Below are 20,236 nucleotides of genomic sequence, written 5' to 3'. Positions count from 1 at the left end.
GGGCTTTGTGGGAGAGAACAAGCTGTTTAAAGTGGATTCTGTACTGTATGAGGAACCAGTGCAATGACTGGCACTGGGCGGAGGCATCGGAGTAGCGGTAAGACAGATAGGTGACCCTGGCTGCTGCATTAAGAATAGATTGGAGAGGGGAGAGTCAGGTGAGGGGGAGGCCAATTAATAGTGAGTTACAGTAATCGAGGCGGGAATAGATCAGGGCAACAATGAGAGTTTTAGTTGTTTTTGAGGTGCAGGAGATTGAATATAGGGGGTGAAGGAGAGATCAGTGTCAAATGTCACCCCGAGACAGCGGGCGTGCTGCCTAGGAGTGATGATGGGGTTGCACACTGAGAGGGAGATATCAGGTTTGGGTAGGTTAGCAGATGGAGAGAACACAAGAAGTTCAGTTTTTGAAAGATGTAGTTTCAGATAGAGAGAGGACATAATGTTAGAGACGGTGGAAAAACAGCCATTGGTGTTCTGTAGTACAGCAGGGGTGATGTCAGGGGATGATGTTGGAGTAGTTATGAGGGAATGGGGTCAGAAGTGCATGTGGTGGGACGAGAAGAAGAGAGGAGAATGGAGACTTCTTCTTCCGTGACTGGGTCAAACGTGGACAGTGAGCCAGAGGAAAAGCGGGGGGGGGGGGGGGGGTCAGTGGACCTCCAGCCTTTGACCACGGTACCAGCCTTCTGAGAGAGAGAGGGACAGCTAGCTCAGGCCTTTCCTCAGCATCAAACCCTTCTTCTGCCCGGGAGGAGACTAGAGAAGACAGCCCTATGCCTCGCCTGTGTTGTTTTGCACCTGAATCCCTCCAGTAAAGAAGCCCCCTGGTTTACTGCAGACCCTGACTCTCTGGACTCATTCCCCATTGGGGTGCACCGCACCTCACCATCCCTTACGCAGAGCAGCAACACGTGGTGACACCTCAACGGTGTCCAGGGGCCCAGTGAAACGTTGGAGCCACCACAAACCCGGCCACTGCACACTCTCTCCATTGAATCAAACAGAACCCACATGGTCAACATTGCCATTGCGCCCAATTTACATGACCAAACAACATGGCGGTCTATATGGCCAGCTCACATAGACCTGAGACCCTTGGTGGATCCCACCCATATTGCATTCAGTCTACAGAGATGCATAATCTATCATATGACATCATAACTGGTATCTCACAGGGAAAATGCCCCTGTCTTGTAATCACCTCTTTCTTTGAACTGTTCAAGGTGTCACCAAATAACCCGGCGAGCTTGGCTACAGATGGCGGTGCAGGCTCTTCACCCGAGCCGCTTTCTGCGGATTTCCCCTGAAAATAACGAAGAAAATCAATATTAACAACATTAATAATATACTGTGCCTCAGTTTCTTACTGTTCTCAAGATCTTTGCTTGCTGTCAGGGAATGGAAACGCTGTGACATAATAAAGAGTATAGCTTGTTGAGTCGTGATGCCACTAAGTGCCTGCATTGTGTCCAGCATTCATGTATGTAGCCGTATGCGGCACCTGATGATCCTTAAAGGGGTTTCGAGAATTATAACACTGCTCCTTTTGTTAATCCCAGAATAGCGCCACGCCTGTCCATGGATTGTACGTGGAAGTGCGGCTCAGTCCTGTTAACTTGAATGCTGCAATACCAGACACAACCTATCTAACAGGAGTGGTGCTATTTCTGGAGAAAAGCAGATCTTTTAATTTAATCCTGAAACCCTGTATTCCGTTTACCAGACAGTTCGGAGTCTACATCTGATAATACTGTTAACCCTTTTCTGCCCTTAAGTCCGGCAGGAGTGATAACAGACATCATCAAGGGTCTGTTATTTCCGTCCATGGCAGACTCCTTCTTGACTCCATCCCAACAAGGAAACAGACGCTGCAAGACTTATCTCCTGCTACTTTTTATTTAATGGAAGTAAGAATAGCTTCTCGTGGGAAACTCTCCAAGTGCTTGTTATTTGTGACGACAACGACTTAAATTCTACTGCAGTGAATTTTACAACACAAAGAAATTCACAGACATGAAATATCCTCACATGAAAAAGCCACGAGACTGCGAGTTTGTCCAAGTTATATTTATTGATGACCTATCCTCAGGAAAGGGTCATCAATATCAGATCGTCTGGGGTCCGACACCTGGCACCCCCGCCGATCAGCTGTTTGAAGAGAAGGCGCGCGCCGTGCCAGCGCTGCCTCCTCTTCACTGTTTACCTGCTCGCCGTTGCATCCGCTGAAGCGATCCGTCCCATCGAAATGAATGGGACGGCTTGGGTGTAGATGCAGATGCAACGGCGAGCAGGCAAACAGTGAAGAGGAGGCAGCGCTGGCAGGGCGCGCGCCTTCTCTTCAAACAGCTGATCGGCGGGGGTGCCGGGTGTCGGACCCCAGACGATCTGATATTGATGACCTATCCTGAGGATAGGTCATCAATAAATATAACTTGGACAACCCCTCTAATATAATACCGCACATACAGTATAAGTCCTCGGCTACACTGTGACTTTTTGCAGTCCAAGTGCATGCACTCAGTTGATTACAATCTCGTTGACCGCAGCTTTCACTCAATAGTTAAAATCAATCCGTCGCGCTACAAAAAGTCGCAGTGTAGCTGAGGGCTTACGGATGACGGGCTAGTTCCTGGTCTGGTCATATAACACGGCCTGTATTCTGCAGTATTAGGACACCACTCACACACTATGCGGCCCAGGACCTCATCTGCCCCCTGCTCTCCCTCAGGCTGAGCCGCTGCCAACCCCACTTTCCTCCATTATCACGTTGCGTCAGATACGGGAATAATCTGTGGGATATGGAACGCTCAGCCCTTTGATGATCTGACAGAAGTCATTACGTAACAGGAATTACACAATCCTCCTTGATTTATCTGTGCACTCGGTGCCTAATGCTCTGCACACAGAGGCTCTGTCTCCGGGCAGACATTGTAATCTTAGAGCCGCTGCAAAACACCCTTAGTGACATGTCAGGGGCCCCATCTGCCTCCACTCATCAGTATGAACATGAATGTTTGGAGCCGTGGCCCTCGTTATCCCTCTGATTGGCCCTACATGGCTTGGGTGCATCAATCTGCATTGTGTGTGCTAAAACAGATTGGCTGCAGCTTCCCTTATAATCATCCGGTCATTTCAGCCTTCAATCCTCTGTATAGACATTCAGCTTTCCTGCAGACACCACTAGGTGGAGCTCAGGAGCAGACTATGCAGACAGTATGCAGTAAGCTCCCCCTAGTGGTGGGTCCGGGTTAAGGTTGGAACATGCACTGATCAGGTCTTATGGATTTTACCTTTATTTTAGTTTGACTACAACCCCTATTATCCTGTACTGCTCCTGATCCTGTATAGACCACCAATAAGGCAATAGAAGCGTGGAAGGAATGCAATTGCATGATATACAAAGGGAAGCTAAAAAGCAAACAGTTTGGGATAAACCAGAACGGAAGTTTCCAGCTCCACCAGTTTAGTCAAGAAATCACCATATGGAAATATTTCAGAATGGAGTTTCCCTTTAAATATATTTAGGTGATGACAAAAGGCGGGGCTTTGACAACCCCTTGTTTTTTTTGTCACCCATAACAGATGATGTGGATCTGATGGGTATCGGTAAAATGAAGAACAATGGAAAGAGTGAACATGCTAATTATTTTATGGTTGGAGTTACCCTTTAAGGGGCTCATCCACCACACTGATGTTGTATTACATGTGAGACCCGTAACAAAATGCTTGTCTTGCCAGGGAAGTTTTGTCCGTCCCTTCAGTGACCACTACAAGGGAAATTGTGTATTACGGGGGGTCCCTTCAAGAGAATGGCCCTTTCTGCTGGAGCAGGAGCCAGACATTGCAGCCCCCTGCTCTAGCTGAATGCGGACCACCCTCTGTGATATGCAGGGTATATAGTAAGGGGTTGTTATTATCACGGGCTTCATTGTATTGGGGATTTCTTGTCTGCGGTTTTGCAGCACGCCTGGCGATGTCCTATCATGTCTAAGTCCGTAATGATCGCAGATTTAAGGGTTTACTCGTTAAGTCCTTCACTGGCTGATCACTCGGTAATCGTCTAAAAGCAGCCAGGGGCTCGGGCTCACTGAAGGCAGCAGTGTGTGAATAAGCCGTTTAGGAACTGATTTTATTACAAGTCCCCATTTCTTCATGATGGAACCAGAAGGTAAAGGGTGCCTCTTAAAGGGACAGTACACCAAGAAATGATGATCAACGTAGAAGGATAACCTGACCACAGGAGTTGGTTTTCTTCAGAACCCTAACCCTTTTCTTTTTTTTTTTTGCCTGAGGGCGTCAGCTTTGCTTAGGAGGGGGTGCACAGTGTCCCTGGTCTATTGCAGACAGAGCGGTGGGGGAGGGCTTATGCTGCAGCCAGTTGCCTTACAGTCACACTCTGAATTTTTGCATCATGGCTTCCCACAGCTAAAACCCTGCCCAATTCCCGCTCGAGTAGTCTCCCACTAGTGGTTCTAGGAACTGCATGTATGAAGAAAATGGGGGGTTCCCTGCTTTATGAGGGGCTTGCCTGCTCCCATAGAAGTCAATGGTGAGGGCCATGCTTTCTTATCCTCACCAACCTTCTGAGACTTGCATCTATCAAACATTTATGACCTCATGTTGATATGCCATACATGTCTAATATGGCAACACTACTACTCCCAGCATGCCCTGTAGGTCTACAGCTGTCAGGGCATGATGGGAGTTGTGGTTGCCCAAAGAATCATCTATTTATGAGCCAGGTAAATTCCAGGGCAGGACCCTAGTCCTGTGCTATACTGTGGGAGCGGGGACACGGGATGCGCTGCCCGGAGCCGAGGAGATGGGGGACACAAGGGTGACAAAGGGAGGAGCAGTTGGGGGAATTGCCTACAATGTAGCCTTTTAATTTAATTGCATAGCACCAGAGTAGCACCTGAAATCCGGGACTGTCCTGCTGGATCCAAGATGGTTGGGAGGCGCAGCTGACCGCCCTGACGCAGCGCAGACACTTCTGTGCTAGGAATTCAGGGAAGGCGCAGTTTGTGTCCTCCTTGCATTTGCTGTGCACAGATCACAGGTAACAGCGGCTCCAATAGATCTGGAAGTTCTCATCAGGTTAATTGCTGTAATGTCTTCTCCTACGATAAGGGGCGCACCACCCAGGAGGCCAGGTGAGGCCATCGCCTCAGGCAGCACCAGGTAGGGGCAGCAGAAGGGTCATGGCATTTTTAGCAGAAAGGCTAGGCGCGCCCCTGCCTACGATGGATCTGGATCACTCGTGTGTTCTGAACCATCAGATTTAATTTGGTTTTGAACTTTGCAATTGTTCCTGCTAATCTGGTAGGACTTTCAGATCAGTGGGTGAAAGACGAGACTGTATGAAGAGGAAATAACAAGTCAACTTGAGGTTTTTATATTAAAGTCTAACCCCGTTACAGTATCCAGACGCTCACATTGTAGTTAGTATCACATCCCTATGAAGAATCTGGCTTTATTTCACATCTTGCTTCTCTCCCTTTAATCTGATCTCCTTTGACTTCCTTCCTGTTCGGGTGACTACCACCTCACTGCATGCAGCTATAGGGACAGGTGTGGTCACAGGAAGCTGCCCAGCAGAACGCCTCTCACTGCTACACTGGCTTCTATAGGTCTCTGTCCCTTAAAGGATTTGTATTTTCACACACCCCATTAGGGAATGCTGAGTTATTAGAGGGGAAGGGGGGTCCTGTCCTGTGCAGTTAATAAGAGCGTCTCCCGCTCAGGAGAACCTGTCCTGTGTAAGGCCTCATTCACACATAGGTGCCCTCCTGCTGAGTGCCGCCGCCGCTGTACAGTAATACACTCGCATGATCTGCGAGTGGCGGTGGTGCTGTAGCGAAACTGAACACTTTAAGGGAGATTTATCATTCCCTTTACTCCTAAAAAGTGGTGTAAAAATTGGCGCATTTACCCTTTTTTCGCCATCCTTGCCACTTTTCTAAAAGGGGATGTGCCAATGGCGTTGAAAGGGGATGTGGCCAAATGCAGCGACAAATTTATCCGTTTTATGGTGTCAATGGAGATAGAAATCTACGGCAGCTCTGAGCACGGACTGCAGGAGGATGCACCTACGTTATGGCGAGGCGTACGCTTTGTCATAAATTAGGCGCATCTTCCAGCAGCGCCGGGGATATCAAGACCGTCGCAGAAAGCGCCAGTCTTGATAAATCTCCCCCTTTATAGCAGTCGCAGGTGAGACTTTTTAGCTGCGACTTTTTTAAAAATTCAGTTTTACGCCGCCCCCCGCCACTTTCCCCAAAAGGGGCATGGCAAAGGCAAAAAAGGGGGGGCATGACAAGCGGCTCTGACAAATTATATCTTCATTGACGCCAGTTTTCTGCCGCAAATAAAGCCAGAAATCTACGGCAGGTCTGAGATAGCGCGGATTTCTGTTTAGGTGCACGTACTGCCGGAGAATGCACCTAATTTATGACAAGGCCTGCACCTCATCATAAATTAGGCACATCCTCCGGCTGCGCGTCAAGACCAGCACAGAAAGCGCCTCCTGTCTTGATAAATCTCCCCATTAGGGCTCATGCACACGACCATATGTATTTTGCGGTCCGCAAAAAAAAACAACTGATGACATCTATGTCACATCATTTTTTTTTTTTTTGCGGATCCATTGTAATAATGCCTGTCCTCGTCCGCAAAATGGACAAGAATAGGACATGTTCTATTTTTTGGGGCGGAACGGACATGCAGACATACGGACATGCCGACATGCAGACATACAGACATACGGACATGCAGACATGCAGACATACGGACCTGCAGACATACGGACCTGCAGACATACGGACCTGCAGACATACGGACCTGCAGACATACGGACCTGTAGACATACAGACCTGCAGACATACGGACATGCAGACATACGGACATGCAGACATACGGACATGCAGACATACGGACATGCAGACATACAGACATACGGACCTGCAGACATACGGACCTGCAGACATACGGACATGCAGACATACGGACATGCAGACATACGGACATGCAGACATACGGACATGCAGACATGCGGACCTGCAGACATACGGACATACAGACATGCAGACATACGGACATGCAGACATGCAGACATACAGACATGCAGACAAGCCCCATTAAAGTGAATGGTTTTGCATACAGACCTGTAAAAAATGGAATGGAAACGGAAAAAAAATATGTTCGTGTGCATGAGGCCTTACTATAGAGTTTTTACCAGTCATCATAAAAAAACCCTCAGAAACCTTGACTGCCCTCATCATGCGCACTGAGAGATGGCTGATGGGTGTTGTGGTTGCAGGGTGTTGTGTCATCGCCTGCGCGGTTATTGCTTCAGATGAGGACGTCTTGCAGGCAGCCAAATGTTTCCTTGCAAGACTTGTAATGCAGAAATAATCAGGAAGCTTTGAGGAGGAGATGTCTGTGTGCCAGAGGCCTCCGTAACGGCGACACAGTCCCACAATGCAGCGGAGATACGGCCCCGTCAGTGAGCGGAGGCGACGCTCCACCGCGGTGCACGTGTTACACAAAGCCTTAGGAGAGGAAATGCACACATTTCCGCCCGTTCCGCTGAACCTCACTTTTTTTTTTTATGTTCCCACCAGCAAAAACAAAGTAAAAATAGATGTCAATGTCATATCTGGTGGCTGCAGAATCTATAAGGGGAGGGTCAGGTTAACCCCCCCAGGGACTTAGGGGTCTATGACCCTCCTGCTCTCAGCCTACCTTAACTGGGAAGACATTTGCAGAACAATTTTGACCAGCAATTTGTATAGATAGGAAAGAGTGGCCGGGGCCCGACTGATTCTCTAAGGACCAAAGGGCCCATATAACCCGAGGTACACATGACAAATGCTCAATTTCTGTGCAGGTGTCCGGCTCCAGATCCGGTCCCCTTTGCCATAACAATCTAGTGCAGCGGTGATCAACCTGCCGCATTATAGAGGCCTTAGAATATACCCCATTGCTATCAATGTTTTTTGTCCCCATAGGGCCGCCACTCACCCAACAGAATTGTTTGGACAACACTGTAAATGTTGTACTATAATTGCTGACAGCGAAGAGATGGAGGATCTCCAATTTAGGACCCCACCGTAAAGAGCCTGTACAGAAAAATCCCCTATGTGCTGCTCATGGGCGGTGCCAGGAGCTGGACCACCCACGAGCAACTGATCATTAGTGGATACTATTAACGAGATGGGTTTGTGACGGAGAAAGTCCCAGACTAAATAGGTCTATCCAGGTACCTTCGGCGTATCGCCGAGCGGGGAGGGCCTTGAGGAGCAGACGCAATATAATACATGCTGAGATCCAACAGGAAGATACAGACCGTTACATCATTATGAAACATTGAGAATTGATTTGTGCTGCAAAGCATCCTGGGATGTTGCACACAAAATTGGCCATATTCCCGTGATTTTATCATTTTGCATCACGGCAAGTAACCTCCAAAGAAGAGAAATATTAGAACAAATATAAGCCACACCCCAGATCCGCCTGAACTCCGCCCAGAACCATAGAACCCCGCCTACTTTTGCTAAACAGAACATTAGGGCATTGGTAAGATACGAAAGTGGAAAGAGCTGGTGCACCTATATCTGCTCTATGACCCTAAGGGCTCATTCAGATGCGGATCCGTTTTTTTGCGGATTAGATGCTGACCCATTCACTTTTATGGGGCCCTTTTCTATTCCGCGGTTCCGCAAAACAAATGAAACATGTCCTATACTTGTCCGTGAAAATCAGGAGATGGCCCCATTGAAGTCTATGGGTCCGCAAAAATACTGAATGCTAACCGTTTTTTTTGTGGATCCGCCAAAAAATGGATACCATTCAGTATTTTTGCGGACAGCATACGGCCGCCTGAATGAGCCCTAAGTAGGAATTAGCTCCACCCAGGAGGCATTCTTAAAGGGCTCCTAAAAGGGTCCTCACCTTTACATTTCTTTTTGTAAAACATCAGCAGCTTCTATGATTTGCAGCATTTTTCTAATATATCTGATGTATATTTGCCCCTAAAATTTCCACTGTCTGTTGTCACCACTAGGGGGCACCGTGTTTGTTTGTTTTTTGGGCTATTTCTGTTGCAATTAAAACACTGCAAAAAACACCACGTGACCACCCCTTCAGGTAAGTGAATGATCATATTCCTATATATAAATATATATATATGTATCCGATGGGAAAAAAAACAGATACGTTGAGAAATAATTTGTAACAAATTCTTATCCATTTGTAAACAAATAAAACACAACGCCCCAGTACAGGCATCGACCTCCAGCAGGTAACTGGTGCAACCTGAAGCTTTTGGGCCCCAATGCAAAATCTATAAGAGGGCCCCCCACCTGCCATGTGCCATTTAGAAGACTGGGAAGAGGGGCCCCCATCCGGAACCAGCACCAAGTATAACTGCACCCTCCCTCTGAGCTACACCCCTGTGTATAGAATACTCAAGATCGCATGATTTCTCATAAGCAAATATAAGCGACAGTCCAGCCTTTCCAAACAGATGTAGCAGAGCTGAATTCGTCATCTACGTGCACAGCTTCTGCTGATAACCGGTTCAAGACGATTTCAGCTCTGCTACATCTGTGATACTGAAAATAACAACCAGCCTCATCGTCTCCAGGGAGACTGCAGCCTCACGTCCATCCGATGGCATACCCCCGGGGGGGGGGTGACAGCAACTCACGGAATAGTCAAGATTCCCCGGGAGTCCGATGTTGTGCGACGCGAGGGACAAATGTCTGCAGGTTCCCTGAAGATTACTGGGAGGAACGTCTCATGTGACGGACAGCTGGTCGATGCAGGCCTCTACGATGGGAGTGCGAACACCCCAAGGCGTGGGATCCCGGCTAGGTGTCCTCAGTCGCACGGAGCATGGCACAACGCCCCGAGCTCCTCTAGCCGGGCACATAGAGCGTGACTAGTCGTGGTCGCAGGCAGGCGGATGCAAGACATTGACCCCCCGTGAGCTGAGCCCCTTATTATGAGGATGAATGAGGCTCTGGTGACCGCTGGGCGTGGAATCAGCGCTGAGGATCTGTCTAATAACATGTCACATGGTGTCTTATAGGGAATGACATTCCCAGAGTGCTGCGCTGAATCCCCCTCCTGCTGTGTGCAATGCCTGGCGAGCTTAAAGAGACAGTAACTGCATTCAGGTGGGGCAGGGATGGGCGAGAGCAGTGCCCCAGCATTATGTGTGCATTCCCATGGCAGATGATGGTCAGAATGCCTGACTAGCAATTCCCTAATATACAGCTCCCTATGGCGGGTGCAGAAGCTGCAGTCACACCTGGGCTCAGGTGCCCTGCAGGTTGTGTCAAATATGAAGACACTAGTATAATGAATGCCCCATGATGGTTGGGACCCCGGTACAGATTTTGCATTAGGTCCCATAAAGGGAGCAAGTTCAGCTATAAGTCTGCAGTCTGCAGGAATGAATGGAAATTTTCTCTAGATTTCTTACAGATTGCATTATGTGTTCTCCTCCAGTCACCCCCAAAGCTGCATTTAGAATTCTACTAGGAGTGGGAGCACAGAACTGAGCTCTTGCATGACACAATGTGTAGAAACAGCGTTCTGCCGGTCAAAGAGCCAAGTCCGCAGAATTAGGGAGGCAGCTTTGGAAGTGACTGGAGAAGAGACAGAAAACGTGGCTCAAAAGCAATGCCCAGTGTGGGCATGCTGGGAGTTGTAGTTTTGCAACAGCTTGAGAGCCTCAGGTTGACCACCCCTGTTATAGGGGATTGCACTGGCTGGCAGTGTTATGGGGGCACTGTGGCTTGCACTAGTATGGGGGCACTGTGGCTTGCACTAGTATGGGGGCACCGTGGCTTGCACTAGTATGGGGGCACCGTGGCTTGCACTAGTATGGGGGCACTGTGGCTTGCACTAGTATGGGGGCACCGTGGCTTGCACTAGTATGGGGGCACCGTGGCTTGCACTAGTATGGGGGCACCGTGGCTTGCACTAGTATGGGGGCACTGTGGCTTGCACTAGTATGGGGGCACCGTGGCTTGCACTAGTATGGGGGCACCGTGGCTTGCACTAGTATGGGGGCACTGTGGCTTGCACTAGTATGGGGGCACTGTGGCTGCACTAGTATGGGGGCACTGTGGCTTGCACTAGTATGGGGGCACTGTGGCTTGCACTAGTATGGGGGCACTGTGGCTTGCACTAGTATGGGGACACTGTGGCTTGTACTAGTATGGGGGCACTGTGGCTTGCACTAGTATGGGGGCACTGTGGCTTGCACTAGTATGGGGGCACTGTGGCTTGCACTAGTATGGGGGCACTGTGGCTTGCACTAGTATGGGGGCACTGTGGCTGCACTATGCCTTGTGCTGTGATGGGGCACCATGGACGGCTTTGTTATGGAGGGGTCATTGAAGGTGGGGGTCTACTGTTATGGAGAAACTGTGGCTGGCTCTCTTATTGGCACAATGTGGCTTGCACTGTAATGAGGGCACTGTGGTTGTTATGGGGCAAGGAAGGCGAATGGCATTGTTATGGGGGCTCTGTAGCTGTATAGCACAGTATCTGTCGGCATGTGCCTGTGTCCTGCTGTTGTACTGTTGCGGGGGCACTGTGGCTGGTGCCTGGTAAGTCCATCGCTTGAAATATTCGCTCCCTTTCCCATCGCTAGAAGGAATGACCCCCAGGAACTACCAGGGGTTCATTCTGACCACCTGATAGTGAGGACATGTGGTGGCCGATGAGCTGAGCCCACTGGGGTGCTTTCTTCCAAAACAGCTCCACACCTGTCTATGGGTCGTATCTGGTATTGCAGCTCAGTGAATGCGGCTAACCTGCAATACCACACACAACCATGCCCGACGGATGCGGCGCTGTTTCTGGAAGCAAGCAGCCATGTTTTTCTGATTATGTACGACCCATTGCAGTTGAGGCTCAGTGCAGACGTCTTGTACCCTCATCAGGATTAATTGTGCCGGCCCGTGCCCTCACAGGAAACATCTGGAGCAGAAGCGGGAAGTGAGGCCATCATCGAAGACACGGCTGCGGCCGCAGAGATGAGTTTATGCCTCTTAAAATAGAAGGAGGTTCTTCCTGGACTCCCCCATTCAAGTCTAAGCTATAAGAGATAAGCGGGGACCTAGACCTCTCACTGCCGCTTATCCCTTATTGGGCTGCACACCGAGATCCAAAAGTGCCTATGGGTGAGAAGTTGCACCGTCAGTTCCATCTTGGTTTGGGGACCCCACCTTGGTGTACCCGGTGTATTTTGGTTGGCTTTGACCCTATAAATTGTTGAAGAGTCATCAAAGAAAGAGCAAGCAATGTCCACGTCAGTGGACCCATGTCACGTACCGGGGACCAGACCGGCCCGCGGTGACAAGGGTTGCCCAAGCCCTTCAGGCCGATTCACCTCACGCCCTGCGCCGGGCCGTAACTCGAGCATAAATCGACCACCTGAAGCCTGCAAGCACACCCAACACAAAAATTTTTGCCGCCACCACCTGCCCGTTAGAAGGTCGACAGGACACCCCTGAGTGTTCCACTTGCAAGCGGACATCCACACGATAGTAAGCCTCACGGAAAAACAACGCACCGCCGCAGACTGCACACACAGGTTCCTAAGGTTGCAAGACAAACCCTCAAACTTTTAAGTTTAATGTATAAAAAATGGACAGCACTTGGTTGCAAAAAATGAATAACAAGAGACATAAAGGGCAAACAATTGTAAAATAAAAAGGCGAAAACATAGAAAGTTCTGATACTTAACAGTTAGGTGGTAAGAGTCCTGTCCTCCCAGGAGATTTGGGCAGAGTAATGGTGCACGAACCAATTCCATTGGATCTCCCACTTTGTGACCCCAAATATTCCAGGGATTACATTTGGAGCAGGTCTGGGGGGATTCTCCCTCACACCTCGGACTCAGGGCTTCATTACCCATGCAGTCGCCCCCCCCCCCCCGGCCAACTAGAGAACAGGTGTGAAAATATCCAAAAGATGGTATCCCAGTTGCCCTGGTGAAGATACAGACCCCAGCCCTTCTTCAGAATTCATATCTCACCGTTCCGAGTCCTAGCATATCAAACGCGACACGTCCAGGACGCCCGGAAGGCGAGGGCGAGTTGATACGCCATGTCTGGTGTCCAGGCGATGCCCCCATCATACCGGAGGTGATGAGCTGGTTTTTGGAGACGTCAGCCCCGTCCTGAACAAGTTATGAAGGATTACAAATTATTGTTCATTCTCCGGTTAGGAAGCCCCCTGCTAACAAAAGGTGCCGGAGCATTGGGAGTAGATGCCTGATACATGGAGATGATGGGGGAAGTAATATCTTTCCCATGGTTTCCCTTCTGCAAAATCATTATAATAGCAAATAAGGTTCTGTGGATAACTTGTTACAATGTATCAGTGCAGATAAAATGTATCAATTTGGAGTTCAGGCTGTTTAACTGGTCAAGAATACATACATTGTAACAAAGCCTCAGCTGTGAAAAGTATTAGGTCAGGAATGGTTGTCAGTCTCTGGACGAGAGGTTAGTGAGATGTGATTGCGGTATTGCAGGAGTCGGCTCACCCTCAGAAGGCTGTGACGGTATTGTGCGGTGCTGTGCGTGTGATTACCTCGACATAATCCCTCAGGCTCTAAAACATCAAGGAGCAGGGAGGGATTTAATACCGTTAGTATTTCCTGTATCCTTGTAGTGAAGAGCATGGTGTGTCCCCTGCATCACACAATATAAAATTATAACCCCCTGGGTCCGGCTGGTAAACACAGAGCAAAATATGTCCGTTATATGGGACGATAAAATGCTCAGAGTCTGTTCTGTGTCTGCACCAGGAAGATGTCATAGAATAGACAGGAGCGGGGTCTATAAAACCGCAGCCTCAAAACACTGACGATAATTACACTGCCTGACAACCCAGAACTGTAGTGACATTTAGATAACATTGTACATAGGAGCAGTATTATAGTAGTTATATTCTTGTACATAGGAGCAGTATTATAGTAGTTATATTCTTGCACATAGGAGGCAGTATTATAGTAGTTATATTCTTGTACATAGGAGCAGTATTATAGTAGTTATATTCTTGTACATAGGAGCAGTATTATAGTAGTTATATTCTTGTACATAGGAGCAGTATTATAGTAGTTATATTCTTGTACATAGGAGCAGTATTATAGTAGTTATATTCTTGTACATAGGAGGCAGTATTATAATAGTTATATTCTTGTACATAGGAGGCAGTATTATAGTAGTTATATTCTTGTACATAGGAGGCAGTATTATAGTAGTTATATTCTTGTACATAGGAGCAGTATTATAGTAGTTATATTCTTGCACATAGGAGCAGTATTATAGTAGTTATATTCTTGTACATAGGAGCAGTATTATAGTAGTTATATTCTTGTACATAGGAGCAGTATTATAGTAGTTATATTCTTGTATATAGGAGGCAGTATTATAGTAGTTATATTCTTGTACATAGTAGCAGTATTATAGTAGTTATATTCTTGTACATAGGAGCAGTATTATAGTAGTTATATTATTCTACATAGGAGGCAGTATTATAGTAGTTATATTCTTGTACATAGGAGGCAGTATTATAGTAGTTATATTCTGGTACATAGGAGCAGTATTATAGTAGTTATATTCTTGTACATAGGAGCAGTATTATAGTAGTTATATTCTTGTACATAGGAGGCAGTATTATAGTAGTTATATTCTTGTATATAGGGGGCAGTATTATAGTAGATATATTCTTGTACATAGGAGGCAGTATTATAGTAGTTATATTCTTGTATATAGGGGGCAGTATTATAGTAGATATATTCTTGTACATAGGAGGCAGTATTATAGTAGTTATATTCTTGTACATAGGAGGCAGTATTATAGTAGTTATATTCTTGTACATAGGAGGCAGTATTATGGTAGTTATATTCTTGTACATAGGAGCAGTATTATAGTAGTTATATCCTTGTACATAGGAGCAGTATTATAGTAGTTATATTCTTGTACATAGGAGCAGTATTATAGTAGTTATATTCTTGTACATAGAAGCACTATTATAGTAGTTATTTTCTTGTACATAGGAGTAGTATTATAGTAGTTATATTCTTGTACATAGGAGCAGTATTATAGTAGTTATATTCTTGTACATAGGAGGCAGTATTATAGTAGTTATATTCTTGTATATAGGGGCAGTATTATAGTAGATATATTCTTGTACATAGGAGCAGTATTATAGTAGTTATATTCTTGTACATAGGAGCAGTATTATAGTAGTTATATTCTTTATCAAATTTCTTTTTATTTGAGAAAAATACACAGTCATGTAGAGAGTCATACATCTTGTGTCCAGACGCAGCTGGATAAGTGCATAGTCAGCAAACACAATATATTCAAGATGATTGCATACACGACTTCAGATAATGGAGTGAAATATGTAAACAAATAACTGATGAGGGGGGGCTATAACAAGACAAAGGAAGGTGGGTTAGGGGAGAGAGGGGAGGGGGAGAGTTGGATGTCAACCAAAATCTTAAGTCAAGACATATCTAAGCCTAGAATTTGTATATAGTAGTTATATTCTTGTACATAGGAGGCAGTATTATAGTAGTTATATTCTTGTACATAAGAGCAGTATTATAGCAGTTATTTTCTTGTACATAGGAGCAGTATTATAGTAGTTATATTCTTGTACATAGGAGGCAGTATTATAGTAGTTATATTCTTGTATATAGGGGGCAGTATTATAGTAGATATATTCTTGTACATAGGAGGCAGTATTATAGTAGTTATATTACTGTACATAGGAGCAGTATTATAGTAGTTATATCCTTGTACATAGGAGGCAGTATTATAGTAGTAGTTATATTCTTGTACATAGGAGCAGTATTATAGTAGTTATATTCTTGTACATAGGAGCAGTAATATAGTAGTTTTATTCTTGTACATAGGAGCAGTATTATAGTAGTTATATTCTTGTACATAGGAGGCAGTATTATAGTAGTTATATTCTTGTACATAGGAGGCAGTATTATAGTAGTTATATCCTTGTACATAGGAGCAGTATTATAGTAGTTATATTCTTGTACATAGGAGCAGTATTATAGTAGTTATATTCTTGTACATAGGAGGCAGTATTATAGTAGTTATATTCTTGTATATAGGGGCAGTATTATAGTAGATATATTCTTGTACATAGGAGCAGTATTATAGTAGTTATATTCTTGTACATAGGAGCAGTATTATAGTAGTTATATTCTTTATCAAATTTCTTTTTATTTGAGAAAAATACACAGTCATGTAGAGAGTCATACATCTTGTGTCCAGACGCAGCTGGATAAGTGCATAGTCAGCAAACACAATATATTCAAGATGATTGCATACACGACTTCAGATAATGGAGTGAAATATGTAAACAAATAACTGATGAGGGGGGGCTATAACAAGACAAAGGAAGGTGGGTTAGGGGAGAGAGGGGAGGGGGAGAGTTGGATGTCAACCAAAATCTTAAGTCAAGACATATCTAAGCCTAGAATTTGTATATAGTAGTTATATTCTTGTACATAGGAGGCAGTATTATAGTAGTTATATTCTTGTACATAAGAGCAGTATTATAGTAGTTATATTCTTGTACATAGGAGCAGTATTATAGTAGTTATATTCTTGTACATAGGAGGCAGTATTATAGTAGTTATATTCTTGTATAAAGGGGGCAGTATTTTAGTAGATATATTCTTGTACATAGGAGGCAGTATTATAGTAGTTATATTACTGTACATAGGAGCAGTATTATAGTAGTTATATCCTTGTACATAGGAGGCAGTATTATAGTAGTAGTTATATTCTTGTACATAGGAGCAGTATTATAGTAGTTATATTCTTGTACATAGGAGCAGTAATATAGTAGTTTTATTCTTGTACATAGGAGCAGTATTATAGTAGTTATATTCTTGTACATAGGAGGCAGTATTATAGTAGTTATATTCTTGTACATAGGAGGCAGTATTATAGTAGTTATATCCTTGTACATAGGAGCAGTATTATAGTAGTTATATTCTTGTACATAGGAGCAGTATTATAGTAGTTATATTCTTGTACATAGGAGGCAGTATTATAGTAGTTATTTTCTTGTACATAGGAGGCAGTATTATAGTAGTTATATTCTTGTACATAGGAGCAGTATTATAGTAGTTATATTCTTGTACATAGGAGGCAGTATTATAGTAGTTATATTCTTGTACATAGGAGGCAGTATTATAGTAGTTATATTCTTGTATATAGGAGGCAGTATTATAGTAGTTATATTCTTGTACATAGGAGCAGTATTATAGTAGTTATATTCCTGTACATAGGAGCAGTATTATGGTAGTTATATTTTTGCACATAGGAGCAGTATTATAGTAGTTATATTCTTGTACATAGGAGCAGTATTATAGTAGTTATATTCTTGTACATAGGAGCAGTATTATAGTAGTTATATTCTTGTACATAGGAGCAGTATTATAGTAGTTATATTCTTGTACATAGGAGGCAGTATTATAGTAGTTATATTCTTGTACATAGGAGGCAGTATTATAGTAGTAATATTCTTGTACATAGGAGGCAGTATTATAGTAGTTATATTCTTGTACATAGGAGCAGTATTATAGTAGTTATATTCTTGTACATAGGAGCAGTATTATAGTAGTTATATTCTTGTACATAGGAGCAGTATTATAGTAGTTATATTCTTGTACATAGGAGGCAGTATTATAGTAGTTATATTCTTGTACATAGGAGCAGTATTATAGTAGTTATATTCTTGTACATAGGAGGCAGTATTATAGTAGTTATATTCTTGTATATAGGGGCAGTATTATAGTAGATATATTCTTGTACATAGGAGCAGTATTATAGTAGTTATATTCTTGTACATAGGAGCAGTATTATAGTAGTTATATTCTTTATCAAATTTCTTTTTATTTGAGAAAAATACACAGTCATGTAGAGAGTCATACATCTTGTGTCCAGACGCAGCTGGATAAGTGCATAGTCAGCAAACACAATATATTCAAGATGATTGCATACACGACTTCAGATAATGGAGTGAAATATGTAAACAAATAACTGATGAGGGGGGGCTATAACAAGACAAAGGAAGGTGGGTTAGGGGAGAGAGGGGAGGGGGAGAGTTGGATGTCAACCAAAATCTTAAGTCAAGACATATCTAAGCCTAGAATTTGTATATAGTAGTTATATTCTTGTACATAGGAGGCAGTATTATAGTAGTTATATTCTTGTACATAAGAGCAGTATTATAGTAGTTATATTCTTGTACATAGGAGCAGTATTATAGTAGTTATATTCTTGTACATAGGAGGCAGTATTATAGTAGTTATATTCTTGTATATAGGGGGCAGTATTATAGTAGATATATTCTTGTACATAGGAGGCAGTATTATAGTAGTTATATTACTGTACATAGGAGCAGTATTATAGTAGTTATATCCTTGTACATAGGAGGCAGTATTATAGTAGTAGTTATATTCTTGTACATAGGAGCAGTATTATAGTAGTTATATTCTTGTACATAGGAGCAGTAATATAGTAGTTTTATTCTTGTACATAGGAGCAGTATTATAGTAGTTATATTCTTGTACATAGGAGGCAGTATTATAGTAGTTATATTCTTGTACATAGGAGGCAGTATTATAGTAGTTATATCCTTGTACATAGGAGCAGTATTATAGTAGTTATATTCTTGTACATAGGAGCAGTATTATAGTAGTTATATTCTTGTACATAGGAGGCAGTATTATAGTAGTTATTTTCTTGTACATAGGAGGCAGTATTATAGTAGTTATATTCTTGTACATAGGAGCAGTATTATAGTAGTTATATTCTTGTACATAGGAGGCAGTATTATAGTAGTTATATTCTTGTACATAGGAGGCAGTATTATAGTAGTTATATTCTTGTACATAGGAGGCAGTATTATAGTAGTTATATTCTTGTATATAGGAGGCAGTATTATAGTAGTTATATTCTTGTACATAGGAGCAGTATTATAGTAGTTATATTCCTGTACATAGGAGCAGTATTATGGTAGTTATATTTTTGCACATAGGAGCAGTATTATAGTAGTTATATTCTTGTACATAGGAGCAGTATTATAGTAGTTATATTCTTGTACATAGGAGCAGTATTATAGTAGTTATATTCTTGTACATAGGAGCAGTATTATAGTAGTTATATTCCTGTACATAGGAGCAGTATTATAGTAGTTATATTCTTGTACATAGGAGGCAGTATTATAGTAGTTATATTCTTGTACATAGGAGGCAGTATTATAGTAGTTATATTCTTGTACATAGGAGGCAGTATTATAGTAGTAATATTCTTGTACATAGGAGGCAGTATTATAGTAGTTATATTCTTGTACATAGGAGCAGTATTATAGTAGTTATATTCTTGTACATAGGAGCAGTATTATAGTAGTTATATTCTTGTACATAGGAGCAGTATTATAGTAGTTATATTCTTGTACATAGGAGGCAGTATTATAGTAGTTATATTCTTGTACATAGGAGCAGTATTATAGTAGTTATATTCTTGTACTTAGGAGCAGTATTATAGTAGTTATATTCTTGTACATAGGAGCAGTATTATAGTAGTTATATTCTTGTACATAGGAGCAGTATTATAGTAGTTATATTCTTGTTTATAGGGAGCAGTATTATAGTAGTAATATTCTTATTTATAGGGAGCAGTATTATAGTAGTTATATTCTTGTATATAGGAGCAGTATTATAGTAGTAATATTCTTGTTTATAGGGAGCAGTATTATAGTAGTAATATTCTTGTTTATAGAAAGCGGTATTAGGAGGTTACATTCATGTCAGGTAGGAGTAAATGAAATATGAATTCTACATATAGATGATCAATTTTCTTCATATCTGTGCAAACAAAAATCCCAAGCCATTAGTACAAAGGACGGTATGATCTGTAATCAGGACAATATGTTAATAATGAGAATAATTCCCTAATGACAGTTGTGAAATGTTATCCAGTCTTACACCAGGGGCACAGCCTGTACTGTTTTGTGCCCACAGAAATGACACTGGCCAATACTTAGAATAGTTTCCAAAGACACTGAGCTGCTGGGCCGGTCAGTCTGGACAAAGGTTCCACCATAATAAAGTGTCCAAAGGGACTGAGATCATTGTCCCAAGACAGGTCTGAAAAATGTA

At 43.5% G+C, this 20,236-nt stretch overlaps 1 protein-coding gene across 1 annotated transcript in view; it reads right to left on the bottom strand.

The window, feature by feature from the left end:
- Positions 1-13,711, bottom strand: part of LOC120993538 (capZ-interacting protein-like) — a 31,861-nt gene extending 18,150 nt beyond the window's left edge. The window contains exons 1-4 of the mRNA XM_040422020.1: positions 13,676-13,711; positions 13,061-13,204; positions 9,713-9,778; positions 1,205-1,306 (exon numbers count right to left, since the gene is read on the bottom strand). Coding sequence (XP_040277954.1) covers positions 1,205-1,306; positions 9,713-9,778; positions 13,061-13,204; positions 13,676-13,711 — 348 coding nt within the window. The remainder of the gene's footprint in view (positions 1-1,204; positions 1,307-9,712; positions 9,779-13,060; positions 13,205-13,675) is intronic.
- Between the last annotated feature and the right edge of the window lie 6,525 nt (positions 13,712-20,236).

Source organism: Bufo bufo, chromosome 3 (assembly GCF_905171765.1).
Source record: "Bufo bufo chromosome 3, aBufBuf1.1, whole genome shotgun sequence".
In the NCBI taxonomy this organism is placed as follows: Eukaryota; Metazoa; Chordata; class Amphibia; order Anura; family Bufonidae; genus Bufo; species Bufo bufo.
The sequence above is the reverse complement of the archived record's forward strand: the minus strand, read 5'-3'. Positions and strand labels throughout refer to the sequence as shown.